Source organism: Myotis nattereri (genome assembly GCF_964212035.1).
Source record: "Myotis nattereri genome assembly, chromosome: 16".
Classification (NCBI taxonomy): domain Eukaryota; kingdom Metazoa; phylum Chordata; class Mammalia; order Chiroptera; family Vespertilionidae; genus Myotis; species Myotis nattereri.
The window spans coordinates 56,269,756-56,289,898 of NC_138091.1; the positions used below are offsets into that span (position 1 = coordinate 56,269,756).

At 69.4% G+C, this 20,143-nt stretch overlaps 5 protein-coding genes across 14 annotated transcripts in view; 3 read left to right on the forward strand and 2 right to left on the reverse strand.

Moving 5' to 3' along the window:
- Window positions 1-2,847, forward strand: part of ASPSCR1 (ASPSCR1 tether for SLC2A4, UBX domain containing) — a 33,998-nt gene extending 31,151 nt beyond the window's left edge. For all 6 annotated transcript variants that reach the window (XM_081110401.1, XM_081110398.1, XM_081110396.1 and 3 more), the window contains exons 12-16: window positions 236-288; window positions 2,141-2,192; window positions 2,343-2,412; window positions 2,491-2,666; window positions 2,747-2,847. In XM_081110401.1, the coding sequence (XP_080966527.1) occupies window positions 236-288; window positions 2,141-2,192; window positions 2,343-2,412; window positions 2,491-2,666; window positions 2,747-2,760 (365 nt within the window). In that variant the 3' untranslated portion in view covers window positions 2,761-2,847. The remainder of the gene's footprint in view (window positions 1-235; window positions 289-2,140; window positions 2,193-2,342; window positions 2,413-2,490; window positions 2,667-2,746) is intronic.
- Window positions 2,848-3,850: 1,003 nt separating this feature from the next.
- CENPX (centromere protein X) lies at window positions 3,851-6,146 on the reverse strand. Of its 2 annotated transcripts, none has more exons than XM_081110456.1 (5): window positions 5,986-6,146; window positions 4,697-4,748; window positions 4,498-4,551; window positions 4,253-4,341; window positions 3,851-4,078 (listed from the first exon to the last, which is right to left on the reverse strand). In XM_081110456.1, the coding sequence occupies exons 1-5, from the start codon at window positions 6,109-6,111 to the stop codon at window positions 3,902-3,904; spliced, it is 498 nt and encodes a 165-aa protein (XP_080966582.1). In that variant the 5' UTR covers window positions 6,112-6,146; the 3' UTR covers window positions 3,851-3,901. The 2 variants fall into 2 exon arrangements, with proteins under 2 accessions (XP_080966582.1, XP_080966583.1); XM_081110457.1 differs by having other exon boundaries at window positions 3,851-4,172; window positions 5,986-6,089.
- A 150-nt stretch (window positions 6,147-6,296) lies between these two features.
- On the forward strand, window positions 6,297-13,612 carry LRRC45 (leucine rich repeat containing 45). The gene is made up of 17 exons (XM_081110390.1): window positions 6,297-6,796; window positions 7,243-7,304; window positions 7,668-7,738; window positions 8,006-8,184; window positions 8,361-8,489; window positions 9,315-9,427; window positions 9,712-9,770; window positions 10,038-10,115; window positions 10,379-10,514; window positions 10,601-10,678; window positions 11,022-11,133; window positions 11,236-11,306; window positions 11,724-11,816; window positions 11,977-12,069; window positions 12,516-12,689; window positions 12,757-12,904; window positions 13,078-13,612. Exons 1-17 carry the CDS (start codon window positions 6,442-6,444, stop codon window positions 13,272-13,274), a joined length of 2,148 nt encoding a protein of 715 aa, XP_080966516.1. The 5' UTR covers window positions 6,297-6,441; the 3' UTR covers window positions 13,275-13,612.
- A 477-nt stretch (window positions 13,613-14,089) lies between these two features.
- RAC3 (Rac family small GTPase 3) lies at window positions 14,090-16,352 on the forward strand. 2 transcript variants are annotated; one of them, XM_081110446.1, is made up of 6 exons: window positions 14,090-14,232; window positions 14,651-14,722; window positions 14,789-14,906; window positions 14,997-15,059; window positions 15,672-15,831; window positions 15,914-16,352. In XM_081110446.1, exons 1-6 carry the CDS (start codon window positions 14,198-14,200, stop codon window positions 16,042-16,044), a joined length of 579 nt encoding a protein of 192 aa, XP_080966572.1. In that variant the 5' UTR covers window positions 14,090-14,197; the 3' UTR covers window positions 16,045-16,352. The 2 variants fall into 2 exon arrangements, with proteins under 2 accessions (XP_080966572.1, XP_080966571.1); XM_081110445.1 differs by having other exon boundaries at window positions 14,789-15,059; window positions 15,914-16,346.
- A 774-nt stretch (window positions 16,353-17,126) lies between these two features.
- Window positions 17,127-19,605, reverse strand: DCXR (dicarbonyl and L-xylulose reductase). 3 transcript variants are annotated; one of them, XM_081110431.1, is made up of 8 exons: window positions 18,847-19,605; window positions 18,668-18,765; window positions 18,094-18,248; window positions 17,964-18,006; window positions 17,781-17,880; window positions 17,635-17,699; window positions 17,424-17,541; window positions 17,127-17,308 (listed from the first exon to the last, which is right to left on the reverse strand). In XM_081110431.1, the coding sequence occupies exons 1-8, from the start codon at window positions 19,082-19,084 to the stop codon at window positions 17,205-17,207; spliced, it is 921 nt and encodes a 306-aa protein (XP_080966557.1). In that variant the 5' UTR covers window positions 19,085-19,605; the 3' UTR covers window positions 17,127-17,204. The 3 variants fall into 3 exon arrangements, with proteins under 3 accessions (XP_080966557.1, XP_080966556.1, XP_080966555.1); XM_081110430.1 differs by having other exon boundaries at window positions 17,665-17,699; window positions 18,847-19,222; XM_081110429.1 differs by having other exon boundaries at window positions 17,635-17,880; window positions 18,847-19,225.
- Between the last annotated feature and the right edge of the window lie 538 nt (window positions 19,606-20,143).

Here is a 20,143-nt window from a genome sequence, read left to right on the forward strand (position 1 = left end):
GGATGGGGCGCTGAGGGCTGGGGTCCTGGCAGGGGCTGCCCCGGGTCACTCCCCCCACCCAAGCCCCTCACCAGGGTTTTGCTGCAGCAGAGAAGTGGGCAGAGGGCTGTGGACTGAGGATTCTTCTAGAATAGCCCCAGCTGAGGCTGCCAGCCCTCCGACCAGTCGTCCCTGGGGAACGGGTGCGGGGTGCGGGGTGGGGCGAGGCCTCCTCACGAAGACATTCTCTCCCCAGTCATCACTCCTCCAAAGACCGTCCTGGAGGACCACACGCTGACCCTCTTCCAGGTACTGGCCCCCGGCCCGGGCGGGGGTGGACTCGGGCCGCTCTGCAGGCCCGGCCGGGGTGGGGGTGCAGAGCCTCTAAAGCTGGCCTTGTGCTTGCTTCCTGCCTCCGCTGCTGCCCCAGGGGACGGCCCTTTGGCTGCCGAGCTCCCTGCCCTGGGCCTGGGTGGACAGGGTCCACAGGCAGCGCAGCTGGGGCAGGTCCTGAGGTCAGGGGTCAGAGCCCCCCCTGCAAGTGGCCTGCTGCTTTGGAGGCCCCTGCTGCCTGCTCCTTGCCCGCCTTCCCAGCCGGGCCCTCCCCCTGGCTGCCCCTGCGGCCCCCCTGCGGCTGCTCCTGGAGGGTGAGGAGTGTTGACCCAGCGCCTGCTGGGCCGCCTCCAGAGCAGGAGGAATGTCCTGTCCTCAAGGGGAGGGCAGCCTGGGGCCTCCCCGGCCCGGCCTAATGGTTTCCTCTTCAAAGCCGCCTCAGATATTTTAATTACTAACAGAGGCCAGCCCTTGTTAAGTGGCCCCGCAGGCCTGCGAGGTCTGAGCTGGGGCTGCAGGTCCTGGGGAGATGGGACAAGATCAGGCAGAGCTGGCCACTCACCAGGAACGGAGTCAGGCTGGGGGGAGCCGTGCCTGCCCCCCTCAGCCCAGGAGCCCGAAGGTGTTGGGTGCTCTCCTCACCCCGCCTGCCCCGCTCTCGGCAGCCTGTTGATGCACTGGATTGGGAAGGTGCTTTGGGAGGGGACCAACGCCCCCATTAGGAGCCCTGGGTGCCGTCCCACCCACTCTGCCCCCAGCTACCAGCAGCCGCCTCCTTTCATCCTTCAGCTCAGGCCTGGCGCGCGGGGCCTCCCCGGGGTGCGGCCCTGCCCGAGATCAGAGCTGGCAGGGCTCGGGGAAGGAAGCCTCCCGCCTCCCGGGGGGAGCAGCGCGGAAGCCGCGGCTTTCATGTCGCTGGCAGGGCCGCAAGCTGGCTGCTGCTGCCTGGAGGCTGCCCATGTTCCTGGGGTAACAGTCCGCGTGGGTGTGGGGGCGGCGGCCCAGCTACCCTCTTGGCTGCTGGACCAGGAGTGTCTGGGAGCAGCCGAGGGCCATGGGGGGTTGCAGTCAGTGGACACAAAGGCCCCCAGCACCCCACAGCAAACCTGCTTCCTGGGCTGGAGCCCCGCCCACCACCTGCCCAGGACCAGGCCTCACCTCAGTGGGTGCTGAGCCCCTGCCGCCTGGGGGACCCTCCGCGTGGCAGCAGGCAGCCTCCCTGTGGGTGTCCTGTGGTCGGCAGTCATCTGGTCGGTTGGGATCCCAGAGATGCAGACCGGTGGGGCGGGGCTTTGGACAGGTGCGAGGGGAGGGTCCTTCAATGGCCCCAGATGGCCCGATGCTGCCTCGTGGGGTGCCGAGGGGAGGCCCAGCACCTGGTGGTCCCCGAGTCGGGGTCTGGCCTTGCAGGGAGGGTGGGTACTGTCCTGCCTACACCCCCTCCCTGCTCCTCGGCCACCTCCAGCCTCAGGCCCCAGGGTTGCCCCCCATGTACCCACAAGCTCTGACCCGGCGTCATGGCCCTTGTCCGTCGCCTGGCGTGGGCCGTCTCAGCGTTCCCAGGCCTGGCCTTTGAGGCTTCTCACGAGTCCCCCCGCCTCGCCTCCCAGAGTGCGGAGCTGGAGCCAAGAGCACAGGGCAGACAGGCTCCCGGCGGAGGACACGGCTGCGGCGGGGTCACCGCCCTGGGTCAGCTGTGGGACACAGCCATGGTCCTCGGGGCAGTCGGCGGGGGCAGGTGCAGGCTGTGTCTGGGGCCGTCCCTTGCAGCCCTGTCTCTGCCCTCAGTGCCCGCCTGGCCCCTGAGCTCCCTCTGCCCTTCCTGCAGGCAAACCTCTTCCCTGCTGCCCTGGTGCACTTCGGGGCTGAGGAGCCAACAGGTGAGTGGGTCCCAGAGCAGGGCCTGCTTGGGGGCCTGGAAGGAAGACCTGTGGCCTGATTCCCCCCCACCCCCCCTCTTGGGGCTCCAGGGCAGCCCCGCCCAGGCCATGGCCCCCCTCCCCATGGCCTGAGGGTGCTGCCGCCTGCAGGTCTCTATCTGGAGCCCAAGCTGCTGGAACACACGGTCTCCCCATCTGCAGCCGATGTGCTGGTGACCAGGTGAGAGCCCCAGGTGCTGGCAGTGCCAGGGTGGGAGGGCATCGCTGCAGCGCTCGCTACCTGTGCCTTCTACTGCAGGTGCATGTCTAGGACCTCCGTGACCCCGTCCCCGCTGCCAGCCCCTGACCCTGTGCCCCTCGAGTCGGAGACAGCTGCTGAGGAGGGTGCAGTGGGGCCCCCTGAGCCCAGCCCTGGGACAGCCCAGCCCCTGAGGAGGGACCTGGGCAAGGTGCCCAAATGGCTAAAGCTGCCAGGTACTGTGAGGGCGGCTGGGCCGGGCCGGGAGGGCTGCTGGGCGGGAGCCGGGCCCCAGGTCACGCGTGTTGCATTGCAGCCAGCAGGAGGTGAGAGCCGCCAGCCGGAGGTGTCCACTTGGCCGGGGACGGGACCCTTCTCCTCACCTTGCGTGCGAATAAAGCCTGAGCACCCCCCGAGACCCTCCTGTTCCTTCTCCAGAAAGGGCGCCGCGGTCCTCGCCTGGCCGCCGCCTGACGCTGCCCACCTGTCCAGGCTTCCGGGCACTGGCCTCCAGCTCCGGGACTGGCCAGTCCGCAGCTTGGCTGGACCTCGGTGTGTGGTCCCCTTGCTGGGCCTGTTCTCATTACGCAGCTGCTCCTAGCGGCTTTGCCTCATTGCCATCATCCATCCCCTCCTCCAGGCCTGGCCTGTCCGCACAGGCTGGCACCTCGCCCTTGGCACCCTAGGGTGGGTTGGCAGCCTGACCTGGAGCTCCCTGCCCACCTCCCCACCGGGGCACCTCATAGTGGCTGGGGCTCAGGCACTGGCCCCAGCACTTTGAAGCCCAAGGACTCCCGAGGTGGCAGGGAGAGGACGGCGGGGGCAGAGGCTGGAAGGGGTGCAGGAGGGGGCCAGCAGGGCCCAATGAGGGATGGAGGGCTTGTGGCCAGTCCACGCCCTCCGGGGGGTGGGGGAGCAGGGGGCTGCCTTGAAGGTCCTGGTGGAGGTGGGTGGCTCCGCCCCAGCCCATAGTCACTTGACCTAGAGCCCTTCAGGTGTTTCCTGCCCTGGGCACTGTTAAAGCAGCGCTCAGAATTCAGGCGGGTGGGGGATGAGGTTGAGGGTGTCTGGGCCCCATGCCATGGAGCTGGGCCCTAAAGGCCCATGAGCATCCCAAGCAGCCAGACCTCTCAGCCCCACTTCTAGCGATTCCACATAGCAGTCTCTGGGGTAGGCGTGGCCTGAGGCTGACCTGCTGGTCCCTGGCACTGCCTGGCAGCTGGTCTTCAGGTCCCTCCCCCCGCCCCCCAGCATCTCCACCAGCAGGCCCTGCCCACACCCACATTCCCTGCCGGCCTGCCTGCGGCCAGGGAGTGGCAGGGGCAAGCCCCTCGCTGGCCAGGAGTGTGTCCTGCCAGGATGGAGGGTCGGCGTTGCGGCTGCTTGACGTGGGCGGTGAATGGCAGCGGGAGGCTGTGCCTGGGATAACGGCCGTGATTTATTGCTGTTGCTGTGAGAACAAGCTTGCAGCTCAGGGAGGCGTCTGGGAGCGCACGGGGAGGAGGGGCACCGCTCTGATGCCACGCAGGACTGCGCGGCCCGCTTCTGCCGCTAGTCTGGTCCCCGCACAGCGGCTCCTCAGCTGCGTCCAGGCTGTTGGCAGGGCAGACGGAGCACCCGGGGGACAACAGTGCATGGCCCTTCCCGTCTGAAGCCAGAGGCCACAGAAGACATGGGCACTGGGCTGGTCGGAGCCGGACAGGTGGCCTCCGTGCGGGTGGGAGCCCCTAGAAGTCCAGAAGCTGTGGGGGGAGAGCGCTCAGCCTGCTGGGCGTCCGCCCACCCCCAGCCCTGGGCTGGCCCTGCTCCCGGGCCCACCTACCAGCTGCGGCAGCACCTTCTCCAGCTGCTCCACGTCCACACAGGGCAGGTCCTCCGCCTGGGCCTGCCTGATGCTGCGGACGGTGGCCTCTGCCGGGACAGGAGGGAAGGGAGGCCGGGAGGCTGGAGCCTTGACCCCACCCGTGGGCCTCGGCCCAGCTGCGAGCTAGCAGCTCAGAACCTCAAGGCCACGTGTGGGCAAAGGGGAGACACGTCGTGCAGGCGGGACCAGGAGAACAGACTCACCCACGACGAAGACCTTGAGCAGCTCGGCGACGAGCAGCAGCGCGTCCCCGCTGACTGCAAGGTGGAGGGAGCAGGTCACCAGAGCGCCCTCCCCCACTGCCCCGGCCAGGGCTGCTGCCCCCACCCCCCCACTTCCTCCCAGGCCCCCCGCAGAGCCGGCCGCAGCCCCAGGGCCCTCCTGCCCCAGGCTGGCGCCCACCTTTGGTCTTGTTGTCCTCGAAGTGCAGGTGCAGCAGCTTGCTCACCAGTTCCTGGGGGACCAACAGGACAGACTCTGGCTGCCCCACCCGAGACCACAGGCCCCCAGGCAGGCAGTTGTGTGTGGGAAGGTGTGATTTCGGTTCCCGGACCTCCCAGGGTGGGGACTGGGTGGTGGGCAGGTGGGAGCAGCCCAGGTGCCAGCCACCCGTCTGAGGCTCGTTTCCAGGAATCCTGGGCCGCCTCGTGCTCTCCCACCCCCACCCCGGCCCGAGAACGTGCTCCCTGTGGCCCCTTCACAGGTCTGCCCACCGGTGGGGCCCAAGCTCAAGGGCAGGAACCTAGCACCGGGCAGTAGTGAGCGGAGCCTGGTGCCACCTGCTGGCCCTGCTGCCACCAGGGCGGGCCCTGACCCCAGGAAGAGCCGACCCGCCCCCTGTGGACGGGCTGCGCAGGGAGCTGCCCCAACAAGAAAGGGGCAGGAACTGGAGGACAGGTGGGCACCACAGCCCTCCCTCCTCCCTCCCTGTTCGGGGCACTGACCGCAGCCCCAGCTCCGCACGGAGCCCTTGGGGAGGCCCCAGGGCTGTCCAGGCGGGCGCGATGGAGGACCGCCCCGTGCCGCCTCCAGCCGCCACAAAGGGGCTCTCGGCCGCCTGCTGGTCACCTGCCTCGGCGACTAACGCCTGGGCCACGGCCCGGGTGACGGGGAGAGAGGACGGAGGCGGAAGCGAACCGGCGAGAAGCCGCCCTGCTCGGCAAGGCTGGGGCCGCGGGGGCGAGGAAGGCTCACGGGCTGAGGCCCCGGGCGCACCTTCCCGGGCGAGGGCTCGGAGCAGAGCACCCGGAGGCTGGGCCGCCTTCGCCGGGTGCAGAGCAGGACCGGCGGCCGCTCCCCGTCGGCGCTGAGGTTTGAGGGGTGAGGCTAAGGAAGCGCGGGTGGCGCCCCAACACCAGGCCGAGCTGCAGCGGGGCCTCGGCTCCGGGGAGACGGGAGCAGCGAGGGGCGTCCGGGGCTGTGCGGACCTGCGCTCCACGCCTAGCGGTTCAGGCAAAGTCCCGCCGGGTCCCCACCGTCAGGGCGAACCGGGGCGCGGGCCCGGGTCCTCTCGGCGCCCCCGGTACTGGGTCCTCGACTGCGGAGGCGGGGCCTGGGGTCGCTGTGCCTCACCCCAGCCGCCGGGAGGGGAGCAGCGAGGGGCGCACAGGCTGGGGTCGCGGCTTGTTTCTGGGGATGCACCCGCCCTAAGAGGGCGCCTCCTGACCCCGACCCCACTCCTCCTCTCTCACCTTCCGGAAGCAGGCGCTGGTTCCCTCCATGACCGCCACCGCCGTGTGCGGTCCTTGGAGCCCCGCCCTCGCGCTCCCAGCCAATGAGGTGTAAGCGCGCCCCACTTTAGCCCCACCCATACCCATCTAGCCAATCATACCTGAGCGCGCCCTCCTAAGCCCCGCCCTCGTCCCCTCCCATTGGCTCGGAGCGCGTTGCCTTGACTTCGGGCTGGCGTCCCAGCGCGCGCGCGCCCCTTCTCCCTCATTGGCCAGTGATGGGCACCCTTTCTCCGCAAAGCCTTTTGGGAGTTGTAGTTCCTCCAGCCGTTCCCGGCGCACCCTGCTCTTCCTGGATACTGAGGCGCCGCGGGGGCCGCGCAGTGCGCGGCGCGAAGTCTGGGGTCCCGGGTACGGGGGACGCCCGGCCCGGCCCTGCTACGGGGACGCCCGGACCCGAGGCCCCGCGCCGGCCGCATGCCACCCCTGCCCATCTGGGGCCCCCCACCTGTAGAGCCCATTCGTTGTACCCTGGGAGCTGGCCCTGACTCTGAAGACGGTGGGGCCTGGCTCCCGCGGCGCGCGGAGGCGCCCCGCCGGCTGCCCGGGGACATGGAGGAGTTCCTGCGCTCCTACAGCCGGCTGTGCAGGGAGCGGGGCGCCGAGCCCCAGGAGACCGTGCTGCAGCGACTGCACGAGCTGCCGCGGGGCCGGCTGGACCTGGCCACGCAGAGCCTGACCCTGGACACCTGCCGGGCGCTGGGCGCGCTGCTGCCCAAGGAGGCCCAGCTGACGGAGTTGGTCCTGAGCGACTGCATGCTGAGCGAGGAAGGTGGGCGGCGGACGGGCAGCCTGAGCCCTGAGCCTCGGCGGCCTCCCTCTGTCCCGCGCTCCGTGTCCGCATGCGCCCGGCCCTCAGTCCCAATAGAGACGCCATCCTCCCTGTCCCAGGATGTTCCTCCTCTTGGGCCCTGGAGCTAGCAGGCAGCGAGGTCCCTTCTGCAAGCTTGGGGGCGAGGGCATTGCTCTTTGTAACCAAGAAGCCTTAGGAGAGTCCAGGGTGCTGATGGGCACGGGCTGTCGGCCTGGCTGCATGCTGGGCAGAGACCGTCGGTATTTCACACCTGACACAGGACGGGGCTCCTGGCCAGTGGCCTGAACTTGACCGGTGGGGGGCCGCCGGGACTGGCTTCCCTCCCAGGAGTCGTAGGAGGTGTCCCAAGATGGGGCCCAACCAGGGCCCCAGGGGCAGAGAGTGACTGCCCTGCCCCCTTACAGGGGCCACACTGCTGCTCCAGGGGCTGTGTGCCAACACCATCCTACGGCTCCTGGATCTGAAGGTGAGGGACCTGCCGAGAGGGGGAGGAAGTGGGTGCCCCGGCGACATGGCGTCTGGGCCGTGGCGGGAGACTGTAAGAACTGTTGGCACCCAGTGTCACTGTGTCCTGGGGGTCCCGGGCGCATGTTTGTGTGCACGTGTGTGTGTGTGTGCACGTGTGTGTGCGTGCACGTGTGTGTGTGTGTGTGTGCTGAGGGTGGGAGTGTGCGTTCCAGAGGGTCCCCATAAGCAAACCAAACGAACCGGCCCCAGGTGGCCCACTGCAGGCAGGGAGCCGAGCCTGGCCCCCCCCCACGGCCTGACCAGGGCCCTGTGGGTTGTGAACGGCCCGGACAACGGGTCTGTCTCTTCCTGCCTGTCCCAGGGCAACAACCTTCAGGCCAAAGGGGCTGAGGCTCTGGGCAAACTCCTCCGACAGAACAAGTCCATTCAGAGGTAAGGTGCCACCCGGCCCCCCGCCCTCCTCCCCAGCCCCCCGTTTCTCTGCACCGGTTAGGGCTGGCCCCAGAGGACTGGGTTCTGCCCCTGAGGGTTCAGACCTTCCAGCCGGTTGCCTGTTTCCTGTCCATCTGCGGGGATTAGGCGGGTACAGGTTCCACACGTGGCTCCAGACTTCCTGCCAGAGAAGCCCGGGCCTGCCCCCCCCCCCCCCCGCCCCCCGAGTCCCAGGGACCAGCAGGTGCTCCTCGACCCTTCCTGCAGCCTCACCCTGGAGTGGAACAACCTGGGTGCGTGGGAAGATGCCTTCGCCACCTTCTGCCGGGCGCTGGCGGGCAACCTCACCCTGCGGCAACTGGACCTTCGCAACAACCAGATCAGCCACCAGGGCGCGGAGGAGCTGGCCCTGGCCCTGAAGGGCAACACCAGCCTCCAGCAGCTGGGTGAGGCCCGGCGGCTGGCTCCCTCGCCCTCCCGCCACTTCTCTTGTCCTGTCCCGGGAGCGGAGGGCTGGGGTCAGGAGGCCGGGGGAGCCACGCTGGGCTCCTGCCTGTTGGTGATGCCCCAAAGGACGCATCCTGGCCAGGCCGGCTCCCCAGGTGACGAGGTTTCCTCCCAGACCTGCGCTGGAATAACATCGGCCTCTTGGGCGGCCGGGCCCTGGTGAGCTGTCTCCCCAGCAACAGAACCCTGTGGAGGCTGGAGCTGGCCGGGAACAACGTCCCCAGTGACGTCCTCAGAGCCGTGGGTACGGGCGCCTTGTTCGGAGCTGTCGGACCATAAAGTGCCCGAGGCCCCGCCTCCGAGGGAGGGCTTGTCCCTAGAAAAAAACTGAACGAGAGCGCTGCTCCTGGAACCTGCTCATTTGGTTCTTAGATTCCCCCAAGGGCGGTCACCCATTCCACAGGGGAGGAAGCTGAGGCAGTGTGGCCCCGCCTTGCTTGCCCTGACGGCCGAGCTGCTGCCTCGGGGGGCATCTGCCCCCGCCACCCCTGAGTTCACGGCCGCCAGGTCCGAGCCACGGCCCCCACGGCCCTTTCCCATCAGGGATGCTGGCTCCTCGGCCCAGGCCCAGCAGAGTACCCCGCCCTTCCCTGAGGCTCCTCGTCCTGCCAGCCATCAAGGGCCCACACTCGGCTGGAACCCTGCACAGCTCTCCACCTCCTGCTGGGGCTGCCTGGCCCGTGTCACCTCTGGCTCCTTCATTCTGGGCCTGCCTCTGGGTCACCCCAGCCGTTGTCATTACTCCTGACACCAGGGCCACTCCTGGCCGGTCCTCTCCACATGCTGCCCAGGTCTTCCCAGAACACAGGAGCTCACCACTTAAAAGTCACACCGTGGCCTTTGACCTCGGGGACGGAGGGCAAATGCCTCTCTCCGTGTGTGCCCCCCACCCCATGTCTGGTGCCCCCACACCCACACTGAAGCCCTTCAGCCCCCAGTGCCCTGGGTGTCTGCATGGTTGTGGGTGAGCCATTGCCACGCACAGGCCTGATCCTCGGGCTGCTGGCTTCTGAGCTCGGGCCGGGCTGAGCAGCCAGCCCCTGGTGGGTAACTCGGCGCCTCCCCACAGAGCAAGCCATGGACCACAACCAGGACCGGGAGGCCACCGTCCGGGAGAACCGGGCCCGCACCCGCGTGCTCAGCAAGGAGGTGCGGCACCTGCGGGAAGAGAAGTCCAAGCAGGTGAGCATGGTGCCGCCTGACAGCCCCGGCCCGGCCTGGCTGCGTGGTGGAAGGTCCCTCCTGGTCCCGGCCCGGCCCCGGCCACCTTCCCTTCCTCTGGGCCCTGGACCCTCTCTGAGTGGCCGACACCAGGCCCTGGCGCTGCTTCCCTGGTCTGATCCTCTGGCCGGGTGAGCAGGTCCCCTGTGCGGGACCCACTCCCCCTCCGCAGTCCTGCGCCTGGTGGGGTCCCCTCCTTCCCACCGAGCCCGGCCCTGACGGGGCTCTGGCGTCTCCGTCCCCAGTTTCTGGACTTGATGCAGACCATCGATAAGCAGCGGGAGGAGATGGCCAAGAGCAGCCGGTGAGCTGGGCTCCGCTGGGACGCCCAGGGGTCGGCCGTGCCTCTGACATGGGGTGGCCTAGCCTGAGCCTCGTCACCTGCTCACCAGTGAGGTCGTGGCGTGTGCTCCATTGACGTTGGCTCGAGGGTGCAGGCAGCGCGGCACTCCCCAGCCCAGCGCCTGGGGTGTGGTGGGAGCAGGAGAAAGGGCGCTGCCCCAGGGTCTGGGGACGGGGGTGGGGGTGGGGGACGACACTCTGGGTTCCTGACCCCCCTCTCTGCCCGAAGGGTGTCAGCAGCGCGCGTGGGACAGCTTCAGGAGGCCCTGGATGAGAGGCACTCCATCATCAACGCCCTCAAGGCCAAGTGAGTGGCGGGAGGGCAGGCAGTGGGAGGGAGGCTCCGGAACACTGTAGAGACAGGCCCACGGGACAGAGGAGGGGGTGCAGCCATGGACCTGAGTTCCTGTGCATAAAGGTGGGAAACGGCTTGGTGGTAACCCTGGAAGGCTTCTTGGAGGAGGTGATAGGGCCTGGCAAAAGTGAGGACAGGACGGGAGGTTTTTGTAAGGCAGAGGTGAGGCTGGAGCAGGGCTCACGGAGGGGGTGGTGGATTTGTCCCCCTTGCAGGCTGCAGATGACCGAGGCTGCCCTGGCGCTGTGGGAGCAGAAGGCCCAGGACCTGGGGGAGCTCCTGGCCACGGCGGGGCAGGAGCAGCAGAGCCTGGCACAGAAGCTGACCAAGGAGCACAGGCTGGAGCAGCAGGTGGGTGGGCAGGGGCGGCGTAGACGACAGGCGGTTCATGGTGGCAGGTGGCCAACCAGTGGTGCCCTTCCCCGTCTCACCCCTAGGAAGCTGCAGAGCGGGAGTCTAAACTGCTCAGAGACCTGTCTGCTGCCAACGAGAAGAACCTGCTTCTGCGAAACCAGGTAGAGGGGTGCGGGCCGGGTAGAGGGGTGCAGGGCCAGGTAGGGGGTGTGGGGCCAGGTAGAGGGGTGCAGGGCCAGGTAGGGGGGTGCGGGCCAGGTAGAGGGGTGCGGGCCAGGTAGGGGGGTGCGGGCCAGGTAGGGGGTGCGGGCCAGGTAGGGGGGTGCGGGCCAGGTAGGGGGTGCGGGCCAGGTAGGGGGGTGCGGGCCAGGTAGAGGGGTGCGGGCCAGGTAGAGGGGTGCGGGGCCAGGTAGGGGGTGTGGGGCCCAGCAGAGGGGTGCGGGGCCCGGCCCCAGGGAATGCAGGGCTGGGCGGAGCGTCCCCTCCACGGAGCTGGCTTTCCAGGTGGACGAGCTGGAGCGGAAAGTGAAGTCGCAGCAGGACCAGCTGTTCCTGACCAAGCAGGAGCTGACCAACACGGCGGCCGAGCTGAAGCTGCGGGCCGTGCAGGCCGAGGGTGGGCACCGGCAGGGCCTGGAGATGGGAGCCCCGGGTGGGCAGGTGGAGTCGGGGGAACAAGGGGCCGGAGGAGCTGGTCCACGCCTTCCTTTGCTCCCAGAGCGCCTGGAGCTGGAGAAGAGGAGGTCCCGGCAGAGCCTGGAGGACGCGGAGCAGCTGCGCATCAAGGAGGTGCCTCCTTCGTGGCGTCATTGGGTCTCGTGCTCTCCCCATGTCCGCCTGGGGCCTGCAGGCGCCTCAGTGCAGCCTGATGTCCCCAAAGCACACCCCTGGCTGGGCTCCCCTCACTCCCTAGGGGAGCTCGGTGGCAGCCTTGCACCTGCCCCAGCAGATGCCAGACCCAGAACCTTCTAACCAGGGCCTAGAGGGACCCCTCCCACCCGGGGGGTGGGGCACAGCTGCCGTGGGCTCCGTGCCACCGGGGTGTGGCGCTGGGACGTGCCCTCCATCTCTGCTTCCTGAGACCCTCGGGGCAGCCTCTTGGCAGGAACAGGGTCCCCGAGATCCACCTGCCTCCCAGGGTCAGGGTCCCACAGGGGGAAGGCTGGGAGCCAGCCCAACAGTCCTGTCCCGCCTGCACCCGGGCAGGTGGAGCACATGGCCCGCCACCTGGAGGAGAGCGAGCGGGCCCTGCAGGAGCGGGTGCAGAGGCTGGAGGCAGCGCGGCTGTCCCTGGAGGAGGTGAGCACAGGCCGGACTGGGTGCCCATCTGTGATCTCGGGGACCCACCTGTGAGCCCAGAGGGACTGGGTGAGGGGGCGTGGGCGCTCCCGCAGCCATGGAAGCCTCACCTGGTGGGCAGAGCCGGCGGGAGGAGGGCCAGAGGGTCTCTGTGCTGCAGGAGCTGAGCCGAGCGAAGGCGGCGGCCCTCAGTGAGCGCGGCCAGGCCGAGGAGGAGCTCATCAAGGCCAAGAACCAAGTCCGCCTGGAGGAGGTGAGGCCACGGCCCAGGAAGGGCCAGCCCCCTGCTCCCAGTGCCCACCTGGAGGCGGGGCCTGAGGCAGCAAGGCCAGGGCTGCAGAGGGAGATGGGGTCAGGGGCTAGGGCAGGGGAGGAGGGGGGTCGGCGAGGTGGGGAGGCAGGAGCTCCAGGGACGCAGCGGGGGAGCAGTCAGAACCGACCCTTGTTGCACGGACACCATGTCCAGCCCCAGGTGGGGAAGGAGCTGGGCCATCCGGCCGCACGGCCTGGTTGAGCCCGTTTGGATGAAACTCAATGACAGGCGAAGGTGCACTGACCATGTTCAGATGAGAGCTCCCTGGTTGTAGCGGGTCGCTCCTCACTGCTGCCCGCCGGTCCCTGGGCACGAGCTGGGGCCATGCCCCCAGGGCCACAGGCAGGCGCCGCGCCCTGCACTCACCCGCCCCTGGGCACCTGCAGCAGCAGCGCCTGGCGCACCTGGAGGAGAAGCTGCGGCTGCTGGCACAGGCGCGGGACGAGGCGCAGGGCACCTGCCTGCAGCAGAAGCAGATGGTGGCGGAGGCCCAGGCGCGGGGCAGCCAGCTAGGCCTGCAGGTGGAGGCGCTGAGGCGGCGCCTGGAGGAGCTGCAGCAGGTAACCCGGCCTTCGGGGGCTCCCGGGTGCCTGGCCCCCGCCGCCCTCTCACCCACGTGCCTGGCAGGAGCTGAGCAACAAGGACCAGGAGAAGGTGGCGGAGGTGACCAGGGTGCGGGTGGAGCTCCAGGAGCAGAACGGCCGCCTGCAGGCGGAGCTGGCCGCCCAGGAGGCGCTGAAGGAGAAGGTGGCAGCCCTGGAGCGGCAGCTGAGAGGTGAGCCGCCCCCGCCCCCGCCCCCACGCGGCCCTGCGGGACCCGGTCTCGCCGGTCACAGGTCGGGGCGGGGCTGGGTCGAGGTCTGGGCTCTGAGAGGCGCAAACCCCGCGCGGCCTCCCTGTGGCCCTCGCAGTGGCTGATGCCCGGGCACTGAGCTTCCTCCCCCGCAGTGACGGCGAGTGGCCACCGGGAGGCGCTGCTGGACCGGGAGAGCGAGAACGCCTGCCTCCGCGAGAAGCTGCGGCTCCGGGAGGCGGAGATCGCGCGCATCCGGGAGGAGGAGGCCCAGAGGGCCAGCTTCTTGCAAAGCGCGGTCCTGGCCTACGTGCAGGGGTCCCCCGTGAGGGCCCTGAGCCCCCAGAAGTGAGGGGCGGCGGGGAGACCCAGGAGCGGCAGGACGGTGGCGTCCGGCCGTGCCGGGCGAGCTGTGCAGCTGGTGCCGAGAAATCAGTGCCAAGTCGGGCGGCGCCACGGCTCACCCCCCGGGCGGCCTGGGCGGCCAGCGGGCGGGAGTGGCCAGCGCCCCTCCCCCACTCCGCCGCCCCACCCCGGACACCCGCGCCTGCGAAAACGTGCGGGCGATGGAAGGACATTCGGGGGCAGAGCCCTCCCAGCCCCCCTGCTGGCGCCCGCACCGCCTTCCGCAGTGTAACCGCGACGGCAGCGGCTGTTGTGAAATAAAGAACTTTTTCACTTTGTGGTACATTCTCCACTCGGGGCCTTCCTTCCACATCAGCCTGCGCCCCCCGCTGCCCCGGGGCCTCGGAGACCGGCCGGCCCTGCAGGAAAGACCCGGGGTGCTGGTGCTGCCGGGCGCCCCCTAACATGCTGCCCAGTGGGGACAGTGAGCGACTGCTCAGACCGGAGGCTGGGCCGCCCTTGGGGGGGCCAGGCGATCGCCCCGCTGCCGGGTGGACAGGCCGGCGAGGGGTCTCCCAGCGGCAGCCACGCGCACTCGGACCACGTGCAGGTGGGTGGGACTCGCCGGCCTGGCTGCCCCTTGGCCGGGGTCGCGGGGCCTCGGGGAGCGCCGAACCCGAGGGGGGAGGGGAGGCCCGGGATCAAGGACAGGCGGGGAAGGGGGGCACCGTGTCCTGCCCGCCCCCCACCCCCCTTCTCCGGAAAGCCCGCGCCCCCCGGCGGTCGCGCTCGGCTGTCTCCGCGCCCGACGCTCGGCGGCGCTCGGCTGTCTCCGGCCGCTCGGCTCGGCGCTCGGCTCGGGTCCGCAGCCGCTGCGGCGCGGGCATTTCTCCGCAGCTCCCTGGCCCCGCGCCCGCCCGGCCCGCGCCCATGCAGGCCATCAAGTGCGTGGTGGTCGGCGACGGGTGAGTGCGCGCGGCGCGCGGGACGGGGCCGGGGCGGCCCGGCTGGGCTCGCGGCTGGAGGGTGCGGCCGGGCGGAGGGCGCGGTGGGGCGGGTCCCGGCTGCCGGGGAGGCCTCCAGCCAGGCCCACCTGCTGCTCCGGGATCGGGACCGGCCGCCGCCGGGCCTGGGCGGGGGGCGGGGGGCGGGGGGCGCCGGGCGTCCCCGGGGCTGCAGCCTTGCCCGCACCTCCCTCCCGCACCCCCCGCTCTGCCCCCGAAGCCCGCCTCCCAGGTCCTCCTCCCCCAGCCCTATCGCGGCGGGTCTCCGGCGCCGGGACCCCCGGGCCCCTCCCTGGGCCTGGGCCTCCGCGGGCGGGGCTGCCCTCCGGGGCAGGGGCCGGGCGGCCGGGAGCCATGTGGCCTCGCCCTCCGCCCGCAGCGCCGTGGGGAAGACCTGCCTGCTGATCAGCTACACGACCAACGCCTTCCCGGGAGAGTACATCCCCACCGTGTGAGTGCGGGGCGGGCGGCGGGGCCGGGGCCGGAGGCGGCACGCCGACCCTCCCTCCTCCCGCAGCTTCGACAACTACTCGGCCAACGTGATGGTGGACGGGAAGCCGGTGAACCTGGGGCTGTGGGACACGGCCGGGCAGGAGGACTACGACCGGCTGCGGCCGCTCTCCTACCCCCAGACCGTAGGTGGTGGCGGCGGCCCGGGGCGGCGGGGCGGGGCGGGGACACGGGGGCCTCCTTGGCCCGTCCACCCGGCCCTCCTTCCTCCCAAGGACGTCTTCCTGATCTGCTTCTCCTTGGTGAGCCCAGCCTCCTTCGAGAACGTCCGAGCCAAGGTAGGGCCAGGCCGGCCGGGCCGGTCCGAGGGGAGGGGCCGGGGACGGGCTCCGACGGGACGGGCTCTGGCTGAAGACCCGGGGCTGAGGGTCCTCTGCAGATGGAGGTGCCCCTTTGGCTGGCGCGGGGTTTCCGGGCCGGGGCCGAGGGTACAGGCTGGGCAGGTACAAGGCTCGCAGAGAAGGGAAGGGCCCCGGCTGGGAGCCCCTAACAGGCCTGGAAGCTTCCGGTTGGGGATTTTTTTTTTTTTAAATATATTTTTATTGATGTCAGAGAGGAAGGGAGACGGGGAGAGAGAGAAACATCAATGATGAGAGAGAATCGTTGTTCGGCCGCCTCCTGCACGTGCCTTACTGGGGACCGAGCAGCCCAGGCCTGTGCCCTGACTGGAATCGAACCCTGAACCCTTCAGTCCACAGGCTGACACCCTATCCACTGAGCCACACCGGCCAGGGCCCGGCTGGGGGTTCTTGTCCCCCATCAAACCTAGTGGTCACCCGAGAAGCAGGAAGGGCTCAGTGAGGGTCTCGGGGCGCCGTGGCCTGCTCTGTGGGGGACGGGCTGGCTGGGGGAGAAGCCCGAGGGGTCGGGTCAGAGCTCCGTCCCCACAGTGGTACCCGGAGGTGCGGCACCACTGCCCCCACACGCCCATCCTCCTGGTGGGCACCAAGCTGGACCTCCGGGACGACAAAGACACCATCGAGCGGCTGCGGGACAAGAAGCTGGCGCCCATCACCTACCCGCAGGGCCTGGCCATGGCCCGGGAGATCGGTGAGTGGGCTTGGCGGGGCCTGCGTGGGCACCCGGCTCGCACCCGCCCTCCTCCCTCACTCTCCTCTCCCCGGCGCCCCAGGCTCAGTCAAGTACCTGGAGTGCTCGGCCCTGACTCAGCGCGGCCTGAAGACGGTGTTCGACGAGGCCATCCGGGCGGTGCTGTGCCCGCCCCCGGTCAAGAAGCCGGGGAAGAAGTGCACGGTCTTCTAACCCAGCCCGGGACGCCCGCCCCTGCCCCGCCCCTGCCCTGGCTGCTGTCGTGTTGAGCTGTCCTGTGTCTGAGTCTGGGGGGTACGGAGGGTGGGGGTGGGCTCGGGGGGTGGGGTTCAGCCACGCTGCCTCCTCTGTGGGGGCGCGGCTCCAGCCTGCCCTGGCCGTGGGAGGCTGGGAGGGAGCGGGGTCTCCCTCAGGCTGCAGGGCAGCCCCAGGATGGGCTTCCCTGGGGGGCGGGGAGGGGAGTTTCTGTTTCTGCACCGGGGAGGGCGGCCCATTATTTTATACAATAAACGTTCTCCAGCAACTCCTGCCTCTGACCACCAGCCCTGGTGCAGGGGGTGAGCCTGCTCCCACACCCCAACCCAAAGCAGGCGGCCCAGAGGGAAGTGGGAGCAAGTGTGTTTAGCCCCGGCCCGGGGCAGAAAGCCCAGTGCTGGCAGGGGGCCCCTGGGAGGGGCGCACAGAGGCCCGAGGTGTAGGGGGGCAGTCAGCAGTCAGGCCGCGGAACGCTGTTTGTGTGGCCCCTCCCCACGGCTCCCCCCTCCGCCCAGGCTGGCGGATCAGGCGCTGAGTCTGCGAGAAGTCAGGAGGGAGGGCATCCAGGCTGAGGACCCGGGCAAAGGTGCAGAGGTCAGCACAGCAAGGTGGGAAGGGGCAGCCAGTGGGCCGCGGGGCACGCAGGTCGGAGAGGGGGGGGGATGAGACCCGGAGCCATGGTCCAGGGACCCGGACTTCACCCCCAGGCCACGGGCACCGCTCCAGGCAGGGCCGTGACCCGAAGGCCGCGGGTGGAGAGGGCTCACTGGCCTGCAGAGCCAACTGCGAGGTTTTCAGGAACTTTGCTACTCGGTCCTTAAACAGCCAGTTAGTAACTATAGAAACTTCTGGAAGGTCCCACCTCTGGAAGGTTCCAGCCTCTCCCGGAAAGGTGGCCACGTCCAAAAGTCTCAGGCCCCGGCGTGAGGCTGCCACCTGCCTGGGACCCACGGTGAATGGCCACCTCCCCACCTGGGACTCGTCCACACCCAGCCCTGAGCTCTGGCCACCTGCCCGCAGCCCAGGAATCAGTGTGGGCTGAGCAGGAGAATCGTGTTTATTGCGGGGGGGGGGGGGGGGGGGCGGGCAGGCAGGGAGCAGGGCTGTGGGGGCGGGACTCAGGTGGCCAGGAAGCCCCCGTCCACTGGCACAGCAGAGCCCGTGGTCATGCTGCTCTGGTCACTCAGCAGGAAAAGGATGACGTCCACCACGTCCTGCACCTCTGCGGGCGGAGTTGGGGGCAGGGGGAGACGGGAGCTCCCTGCCTCCTCCTCGCCCAGGCAGGCCTGGGGCCCTGGCACCCCCCCCCCCCCCCCCGCTGGGCTCTGCCAACTCACCTGCAAACCTGCCCAGCGGGATCCGGTCCAGCATGGCCTTCGCCTTAAGGGGGTTGCTCCAGTTGGCCTTGCCCATGGGCGTCATCACCACCGTGGGGTTCACTGTATTCACACGGATCTGTGCAGGGACGGGGGGGGGCGCGGGGGGGCTCAGCACAGTGGGCTGGGGGGCCCCGGGCACCCAAGGATGGGGTCACCCCAGCAGGCCCACCTTGTGGGGCCCAAGCTCCAGAGCCATCACCTTGGTCAGCATGTCCATGGCACCCTTGGTGGCACCTATGAGGAGGGACTGTGTAAGTGGGCGGGGCCAGCTGCAGGCTGGGGGTGGGGAGGTGGGGTGCTGCTGGGGGCACTCACAGTAGACGCTGTGGTTGGTCAGTGCCCGCTGGGAGGCCTGGCTGGACACATTCACGATGGCCCCTCGGGCCCCTCGAGCGATCAGGCCCCGGGCCACGATCTGGAAACGCAGAGACGGTGAGGCGGCCGGTCCCCAGCCTGGCCCCCTCCTGCCCGCAGGGCGGCTCACCTGGGGCGGCTCACCTGGGACACCTGGATGACAGCCCGCAGGTTCACATCGAAGGAGCTGAAGGCAGAGGGTCCTGGTCAGGGACCGGGCTGCTGCTTTGGGGGCGACCCTCCCACCCAGGGGCCCTCCGCCCCAGGGGCTCACGTGTCACACGCCTCCTTGGTGACCTCCAGGAAGGGCTGCAGCAGCGCCACGGCGGCATTGTTCACCAGCAGGTCCACGGGGCCCACGCCGCCCAGCGCCCGCTCCGTGGCCTCCCAGTCTCCCAGGTCCACGCACACGGTCTCGACCCCGGGGCACTGTGTTCACATTGTGGGAGGGGCACAGCCATCGGCTTCCGGGCCGAGAAGGGGCGCAGCAGGGCTTCTGCCCCACAAGGAAGGGGGGCTGGGTGTGGCTGACCTTTCAGACCAACGGGGGCGGGGGAGGGTCCCCTAGGAGCAGGCCACCTTCTTAGGGCTCAGAACCCCCGGATGCTGAGGAAGCAGGGAGGGAGTCGGCGTGGCCTCTGGGCCCCTGAGAGCTTGGGGACCAGGAGCCCCCCCACAGTCCACTTCCCCTGCCCTCCCGCCCCAGCGCCCGGCCTCTAAGCTTCCTTCTAAGCCCAGGAGGCGTCGGCGTTCCCTAGGCGGCCACTCGGGAGCGCACGGAGTCTGCGCGTTAGACCAGCCTCGGCCCCGCCCGCTGCCCGCTGGGCGAGGACCCGGCGGCCCCGTACCTCGCGGACCAGGCTGTCCAGGTCGCCCTGGGTCCGGCTCACGGCCACCACCTGCACCCCCGCCGCGTGCAGCGCCTGGACCGTGCTGCGCCCGATGCCTGCGGGGAGCGCGGCTCAGTGCGGGCGCTCTCGGCCCGCCGCCCTCCCCCGCGCCCAGGCCGCCCCGGCCGCCGGCCCACCTTTGCCCGCCCCGGTGACGAGCGCCCGGCGGCCCGCGAGCCCCAGATCCATGGCGTGGCCTACTGCGGGCAGGGACCCGAGGGCCTGGGGTTGGAGCGCGCTCGGCCAGGAGGGGGCGGGGACGGGGGCGGGGTCTGGACAGCCTAGTAGCGGCTCCTGTGGGGCGATTGGCCCAAAAGCGGGGCCGGGGCGGAGCCAGCGCGGGGTCAGGCGGGACCGGGGGCGGGGCCTGGACATCCTAGTAGCGGCCCCTGTGGGGCGATTGGCCCAAAGGCGGGGCGCGGGGCGGGGCCAGGGCCAGGACAGCCTAGTAGCGGCTCCTGCGGGGCGATTGGCCCAAAGGCGGGGGCGCGGCCGGGGGCAGCCAGGTTCCCGCCAGGCCCGGGGACAGGGTTTTTCAAACTTCCGGGTCTGGCAGGTCCCCGGCAGCGCTTTTCCTCCGCGAGGATCACTGCATCACAAAGACCCGGGTGCGGTGAATACCATGGGGAACTCGGGGCTAATAGTTCTCGTTTTGTTTCTGAGAAGAAAAGTTTGGCGAAAGGGATCGCATGCCCGCCGCCCCCAGACCTGGGGGCGGGGCTCCTGGTGCCCAGAGGGAAGTTTGGACAACCAATCAGCTTGGAGAAGACTCCGAAGCTGCTGAAGGTTCGCTCTAACCCCGAAGGGAATTGCACCCCCAAATCACCCGGCCAGCCCACAGGCGGCCACCAGCACTTTAAACAACTTGAATAGGCCCGGCCAGTGCGGCTCAGCCATTGAGCATCGACCCAGGAACCGAGGTCACCGGTTGGATTCCGAGTCAGGGCATATGCCCGGGTTGCAGGCTCGATCCCCATAGGGGGTGGCAGGAGGCAGCCAATGGATCGATGTTCTCTCTCTATCCCTCTCCCTTCCTCTCTCCAAAATCAATCTAAACATCTATTTTTTTAAAAGCTTGTATCGGCTAGGAAGGAACAGGTAAGGGCCATGCGGGTGCACGGTGTCCAGCAAGGGCCAGCGTTGCCTCCTGAGGCTGTAGGGTCAGCTACAGATGGGCCTGTGGGTACCATAGTTTCACTGTTCTTGTGCATTTCACTTGTTTTGGCAGCACCTCAGCCCATTAGCTTCCCAGATAAGATCCAGGGAGCGTTATTAGGTCCAGCCTAGTTATGCTAAGAGGACTGTGCCCTCTAAGCTGGGACTTGTGACTTTGCCAGCAGGTCGGTCCGAGGCTTAATCCTATAGCCGCGCCCCACAGGCCTTCCAGATGGCACAGCCACGAGGGGCCCCAGCCAGCACGGCTGGAACCCTGCG

Coding starts and splice junctions, on each gene's coding strand:
- CENPX (XM_081110456.1), bottom strand. CDS start 6,111: ATGGGTATGGGTGGGGCTAAAGTGGGGCGCGCTTACACCTCATTGGCT. Junction 4,552..4,696: donor CGAGGACAACAAGACCAAAG/GTGGGCGCCAGC, acceptor TCCACCTTGCAG/TCAGCGGGGACGCGCTGCTG. Junction 4,342..4,497: donor GCTCAAGGTCTTCGTCGTGG/GTGAGTCTGTTC, acceptor CTGTCCCGGCAG/AGGCCACCGTCCGCAGCATC.
- LRRC45 (XM_081110390.1), top strand. CDS start 6,442: ATGCCACCCCTGCCCATCTGGGGCCCCCCACCTGTAGAGCCCATTCGT. Junction 10,116..10,378: donor ATCAACGCCCTCAAGGCCAA/GTGAGTGGCGGG, acceptor TCCCCCTTGCAG/GCTGCAGATGACCGAGGCTG. Junction 10,679..11,021: donor ACCTGCTTCTGCGAAACCAG/GTAGAGGGGTGC, acceptor CTGGCTTTCCAG/GTGGACGAGCTGGAGCGGAA.
- RAC3 (XM_081110445.1), top strand. CDS start 14,198: ATGCAGGCCATCAAGTGCGTGGTGGTCGGCGACGG. Junction 14,233..14,650: donor TGCGTGGTGGTCGGCGACGG/GTGAGTGCGCGC, acceptor CTCCGCCCGCAG/CGCCGTGGGGAAGACCTGCC. Junction 14,723..14,788: donor GGAGAGTACATCCCCACCGT/GTGAGTGCGGGG, acceptor CTCCTCCCGCAG/CTTCGACAACTACTCGGCCA.
- DCXR (XM_081110429.1), bottom strand. CDS start 19,084: ATGTCCAGGCCCCGCCCCCGGTCCCGCCTGACCCCGCGCTGGCTCCGC. Junction 18,249..18,667: donor TGGACAGCCTGGTCCGCGAG/GTACGGGGCCGC, acceptor ATGTGAACACAG/TGCCCCGGGGTCGAGACCGT. Junction 17,881..17,963: donor CTGTCATCCAGGTGTCCCAG/GTGAGCCGCCCC, acceptor CTGCGTTTCCAG/ATCGTGGCCCGGGGCCTGAT.